This window comes from Hipposideros armiger, unplaced genomic scaffold, assembly GCF_001890085.2.
Source record: "Hipposideros armiger isolate ML-2016 unplaced genomic scaffold, ASM189008v1 scaffold_7, whole genome shotgun sequence".
NCBI classification, from domain to species: Eukaryota; Metazoa; Chordata; class Mammalia; order Chiroptera; family Hipposideridae; genus Hipposideros; species Hipposideros armiger.
In genome coordinates, this window is record NW_017731357.1 from 2,165,676 (window position 1) to 2,172,209 (window position 6,534).

The 6,534-nt window shown below is 44.0% G+C and overlaps 1 protein-coding gene across 1 annotated transcript; it reads right to left on the minus strand.

The window, feature by feature from the left end:
• Positions 1-4,412: 4,412 nt before the first annotated feature.
• On the minus strand, positions 4,413-4,985 carry DUSP21 (dual specificity phosphatase 21). Its single transcript, XM_019648856.1, has one exon. It carries the CDS (start codon positions 4,983-4,985, stop codon positions 4,413-4,415), a length of 573 nt encoding a protein of 190 aa, XP_019504401.1.
• Between the last annotated feature and the right edge of the window lie 1,549 nt (positions 4,986-6,534).

The window sequence follows — 6,534 nt, forward strand, 5'->3', positions numbered from 1 at the left end:
ATATATATATATATATATATTTCTCCCCCCCACACGGGATATAAAGTACAGCATAGGGAATATAGTCAATATTGTAATAGTTATATACGATGTCAGAGGGGTAGTAGACTTGGGGCGTTATCAGTTTGTGAGGGGTGTAAATATCTAATCATTATATTGTTTTGTACATCTGAAACTAATAATAAAATTTTAAGAAAGACTCATAGATTTAACTACATACAAAGTTAACCTTTTGAATCGCAAACAAGCACCATAAACAAATGACATAAATCATAAACTGGGGATAATATATGCAACATATTGACAAGAAAAGTTGAATATCCTTATTCTATATTTCAGTTCTTACAACAGAAAAGAAAAATAAAAGATTTACACTCTGAAAGAAAACCGTCTATGGAAATGAACAGGTAATTCAAAAAAGAAGGATGAAGATGAGAAAATATGGAATACCTATATTCTATATTAACAATTATTAACAATTGTTTGGTTGATGTTTCTGGGCCTTCATCAGAGTCATCTGAGATACTTGTTAAAAAGTAGCTTCCTGGGGGGGCGGGAGGAGCAAAAAAATAAATAAATAAATAAATAAATAAAATAAAAAGTAGCTTCCTGGACCTTACCTATTACCTACTGAATCTGGGTGATGAGGTCCAATCCTCTGTATAATAAAAACACCCTAGGTGATTTTTATGGACACTATTTGGGAATCAAAGGTATGACTCAAAAATTTTCCTTCTTTCAATCTGCTTACATACTTTTGTCTCAAAAAAAAATGCACAAAAAACAGAGCTCAGTCTTTTTTTTTTTTTCTTTTTAGTTTCAGGTGTACAAAACAATGTAATAGGTATACATTTCACCCCTCACAAAGTGACAACCCCACTCCTCCACTATATTGCCCCTCTGACATTGTATATATCTATTACACTTCCATTGACTCTATTCCCTATACTATATTCCATATCCTGTGGCTATATATACATATATATATTAAATTATAGTTTACATACAATATTATTCAGCTGCAGCTTCAGGTATACAGTGCAGTGGTCAAGCCTCTACCCCATCCATGAAGTGGTCTCCCTAACAAGACACCCATCTGACACCTTACAAAATATTTACAACATTATTGATTATATTCTCCAAATTGTCTTTCATATCCTGTGGCAATATTGTAGTTACCAATTTATGCTGTCTAATCCCTTCCTCTTCTCTCTCATCTCCACCCCCCTCCCATATGATCTCACTTATATGTGGAATCTACGGAACTGAATAAATGAGCAAAGTAAACAGAGATAGTCTCAGAGATAGAGGAAAAACTGATGGCTGCTAGATGGCAGAGCCCAGTCTTAATGTCACCTCTTCACTCTTATGCTGAGTACAAATTCCTTAGGCAAATTCCTTAACCTCTTAGGCAAATTTCTCAACCTCTTGGAACCTCTGTTTTCTCATTAGTATGATGTGGGTAATAACTACCTTGAAGAAGTGTTTGTAAGAACTAGAGACACTGTAAAGTGCCTGATACTGTGCTTGGCGTATAATAGCTTCCTAATAAATGGTGGTTATTATTATTTTTCATTTAGCTCATATTCTACTTTTAAACAGCAACAATTCTTTTTTTTTTTCCAGGTATGGGGGGAAAGGAAACTGTCCTCTACCCTTAAGGTTCTTTTGGGGCCGGCCGAGTGGTGTGTTGGTTAAGAGCTGGCTTGGGACACCAGAGGGCCCCAGTTCGGATCCCACATATGAGGGCCACTGACGCTGCCCTCTACAGCTAAGATGCTGAACAACAGCTCAACCTGGAGCTGGGCTGCCGTGAGTCGCCCGCGATGGCGTAGGCTGCAGCCCCTGCTGCAGTGGGTTGCTATGGGCTACCGTATGTAGCCAGCAGCCGCAGTGAGCGGCTGTGCAGAAGCCGGTGACTGATCTGCCTCACCCGGGAAGAGCGCAATGATGGTGCCAACTTGGGCCAGTGAAGCAACGTCCTCCACAACTAGACTAAAGAACAAAATGACAGCAACTTGTCTGTTCCCCTTCCCCCAATTCCCCAATAAAAATCTTTAAAAAAAAAAAAGACACACTAGGGAAAATGGCTATGTGACCATAGTGATGCATCTACAACCCAGGAAACACCAAGGATTGCCAGCAACCACCAGAAACTAGGAATAGGCAAGGAAGGATTTTCCCCCTACAGGTTTTAGAGGGACCATGACCCTACAGAGATCATAATTTAGGACTTCTGGCCTCCAGAACTGTGAGAAAACACATTTCTGTCTTTTTATGCCACCCACTTTTTTGGTATTTTGTTACAGCAGCTCTCAAAAAATTAATACAAACCCAAATAGCTCTCAACAGGTGAATGTAAAAAAAACTGTGGTACATCCATACAATAGAATACAACATGGGTGAATCTCAAAGACATAATGTTAAGTAAAAGAAGGTGGTCCCCAGAGGTTACATCCTGTATGATTTCATTTATGTGACATTCTTTTAAAGTGAAGTCAATAGGAACAGAGAACAGATCAGCTTTTGGCCAAGGTTGGGATGGAGCCAGGGTTTGACTACAAAGGGGAAGCATGAGGGAAATTTTTGTAGTTATAGAATTGCAATGTATCCTGACTGTGGCAGTGGTTTCACAATGCATGTGTTAACACTCATAGAACTGTATGTCCAAAGAGGGCTGATTTTATGGTCTGTTAATTTAGGTATCAATATAAAAAATACTTTAGAAGAAATTTTCCATCTGGGTTTCTGCCAGAAAGGCTGCTTTGTGGGGGCTGTGCCACAGGAGCCCTTGTGTTTTGTGAGCCTGTTCTTCCATCTATAAAAGAAAGGGATCTGTCTAGAGCAGTGGCTTTCATAGCCCACCTCAGCCCCACTCCCCCACACCCCAAATTGTATCCCTGGGTACTCCTTTTGTGGAAGTGGGAGTGGGTTGGGTTTGGAGAGAAGGGGCATTCAGACGCCACCAGGCTACTGACCCACAGGTCTGCATCAACTGAAGTAGTCGTACTCTTGTCTCATATATTTTTTCTCTAAGGTCCTCGGGATTAGAATAGCTGCTCCCAAGCCAGAGCCAGGGACCTGGGGAGCTCGAACAATCCTGGATTCCAGTGCCTACTTCTGGGGTCTACTCCTTCGTCCCTTTGGCAAGTTCCCCCATGGACCCTGGTGGATCCTGGGATGCTGACTGTTAATAGTCAGCAATTCTAAACAAGGCCTTTGGTGGTGGTGAGCTGGACTTGTGCTTCTCGCTTCTTGCTTGCACATGGATTAAACACAATGACACAAAAGGAACTTTGAAAAGGCTCTAAATCTAGGCTTCCTCTGAGGTAGGGCCCGAAAGAGCCTTAAACCATTTGTTTTTACAGACAGGTTGAATTTTTGAAAGAGCACTTTGTAGACAACAAAGAGCTGTGCACAGATGGGGAAAATGCCATTGTGGTGGGTGTGCTGACACTCATCCAGCAGGACCAAAGAGTATCATTAATAGCAAGAACTGCCGTTTTCTCCAGGCATGGAACCATTCATGTGCTAGGTCTCATACTAAGGAATCTAAAGACCTCACAACCACCCTGTGAGAGACAGGTTGTCACTGCTTTGACAGATGAGGAAATAGAGGCTCTGAAGAGCCCCAGGTCACAATGGGATGAGGTGTGAGGGATGACAGTGCTGTGTCCTGGCCAGCAGCTCCAGCCTTCCAAGCCAAGGCCCATGAGAGACCCCTGGGGCCTGGTGTCAGGCCTGCTCTCTCTCAGCACTTGCCCTGGAGAGGGGGATGGCCCTTTTCACAAAAGCTGGGGGGAGTCGCCAAGTGCACCTTGGGATCTTGCCATCTAGTACTGCACTTGAAAAAATATTTTTAAACTTTGCATAGTGTAATGGTTTCTTTGAAAACTATTTCATCTGTAAATCCAATCTAAAAAAACCCAGAGCTGGGCCACTATGGTTGAAGGTATGGACAGGGGTAGCCTGAGAGTCCCCCAGGACTCCCAGGGCTCCCAGAGTGCCCCATGAAGGCCACTTATCCAGTAGGTTGGCACTCACTGTGAGAAGTGCTGGGGGTACCATGATGTCTAAGGCTCTGTCTTTGGGGTGGGAAGAACCAGGTGGGGTTCTGGGGAACTCAATCCTGGGTTATTCAGCATTGGGCAGGGCCCAGATTCAGGCCCATCTGAGCTGGGCACCACCTTCCCCACCCTTCTCTCTGGCCAGGCCCTAGCAGCCATGACCAACCACGCACAAGGATCAAAAGCTTTGTCACCATCTTACATTGAGTGGATTTTATTCTTTACAGATAAGGCTCACTAAGCTAAAAACTCCTGCAGCCTTCCTTTTGTGCTTGCCCATCTAAAAGACATCGGATTTTCTTTACTGACCAAAGTTCAGCGTTCATGTTTAGAGTCCAACGTTCATCATCCATAGCAGATGTCAGGGGATGACCCAGATGGCTCATAGCATGCATAGACTTTCTCCTTGTAGATGTCCGGGATCTTACCCGATGGACTATTGACCATGTTCACGGTGTTCTTCTTAAATAACTTGAATTCATACTGGACAAGCTGTTCCCAAAAGCTGTTGTCGGGCCGGATGGCGGGGCGGCACAACTTGGTCCAGGTGTAGGCTTCCAGCAGAGACATGCGGTGGTACTTCATAAGGAAGGCCAGGCAGAGTGTGGTGGAGCGGCTCACACCATCGGTGCAGTGCAGCAGTATGCGGCCCTGTTTCATTTCCACGCTGTGGATGTAATCAGCGATAGGGTCAAAAAAATCGTAGAGGCACCCCCTAGGAGAGTTGGCCACTGGTACCTTTAGGTATTGGATGTTCTCATAATATGTGTTGCTCACCTCCATTGAGACACTGATGATAGCAGTGATGCAGCTATTGGATAACATAAGTTTGTTATTGGATGCTGTGCTATTTCCTATAAACAAGCATTCAGTTATCTGGGAGAGGCCGTCGATGAAGAAGGGCTGCGGCTCAGCCATGGCCGAGAGGGGGCGCTGAGGTGTTGTTATCAAGGCGGCGGGGCAGCAGTCTCCCTGCGCTTGTTTTGGGGCACCACTCCTGCTGGCGTGTTCAGAAAGTCTCTGGCTAGGGTCTGGGGGACAATAGACAGATCACTGATCACCACCCCTCCCTACCCCCAAGCGTCACAATCCCCTACTGCCCAGCCCACTGGTTTCCATGGTAATGGCAGCTTGCCACAGGGAGGTCTTGTCCTCCCAGCCAGCTCTTCAGAGAAACCCCAGATCTCTTTTCTTTTTATCTTTCTCCATAGTTGTTTATTTTCCAAGCCCTAATTCTTATGTCTTTGATGTTTTAAAATGTTCTGTTACCAGATATGTATTTTATGTTTCAATTATTGGACCACATTCCCTTTTCCCCTCTATTTAGATATACAAACACAACATCTATGAAACTTCTATTTTATTGCTGTTGCAGAACAGGGCTTACATTTTTTTCTACAAAGTAGAAGTGTCATATTTTAACTTGGAGAACAGCATTTGGCTCATGTGATATGCTAATCTCCATAAACCTGCAGTGAGATAAAGGTTTGGCTGGGCTTGGTGGGCTGGCCCGATACATCTTTGTTGATTGTACCCACAGAATTATGCTTCTGCTTACAAACACATCAGGACTGGTTTAAAGGGAACATTGCTAACTGGTGTATATATAGCCCTTTATCTACGGTGAAGTTGGTCTGTGGTGGACAGTTGTGACTAATTTAGCTGTGTCACACTCCATTTGTGCATAAGGCCCAAATGATTTATCACTTGATTCTACTTTAATGCCTAAAATAACAGCTCAAATTATCTTGTCTAATTTCTTAAAAAAGAATGCCTAAAGCGGGCCAAGTGGCGCGTTGGTTAGGAGTTGGCTTGGGACGCCAGCTCTGAGCAGCAGGGCCCCGGTTCGGATCCCACATGAGGGACAGTGACTCTGTGCCTCTACAGCTAAGATAGTGAACAACAGCTTGACCTAGAGCTGGGCTGCAGTGAGTCGCCAGCGATGGTGTAGGCTGCAGTGGGGCTGCAGTGGGGCTGCAGTGGGCTGTCATAAGCTACCGTGAGCGGCCAGCAGCCGGCGTGAGCTGCCAAGAGCCGCCGTGAGCGGCCGTCCAGTGACAAGTGACCGATCTGCCTCACCTGGGAAGAGCGCAATGGTAATACCAACATGGACCAGTGAAGCGACATCCTCCACAACTAGACTGAAGAACAAATGGACAACAACTTCTCTGTTCCTCTTCCCCGATTCCCCAATGCTGTTCTCTCCCCCAATTCCCCAATAAAATCTTTTTAACAAAAATAATAAGAATGCCTACATGCTTTGTAAACTACAAGTCACTTTGACTACCACTGAAGGTCTTTCCCGAGTAATGTAAAAATTTTGGAACAAGTCAATGCTACATCATAATTGGGCCAAAAAATAAATTTTAAAAATGCTTCCTGAGATTTGCGCTTCCTCTCAGCTAAGATTTTTGTGGAATTTGACTGAAAATTCTAAAGAACTCTAACCTAAAACAAATTTTTTTGC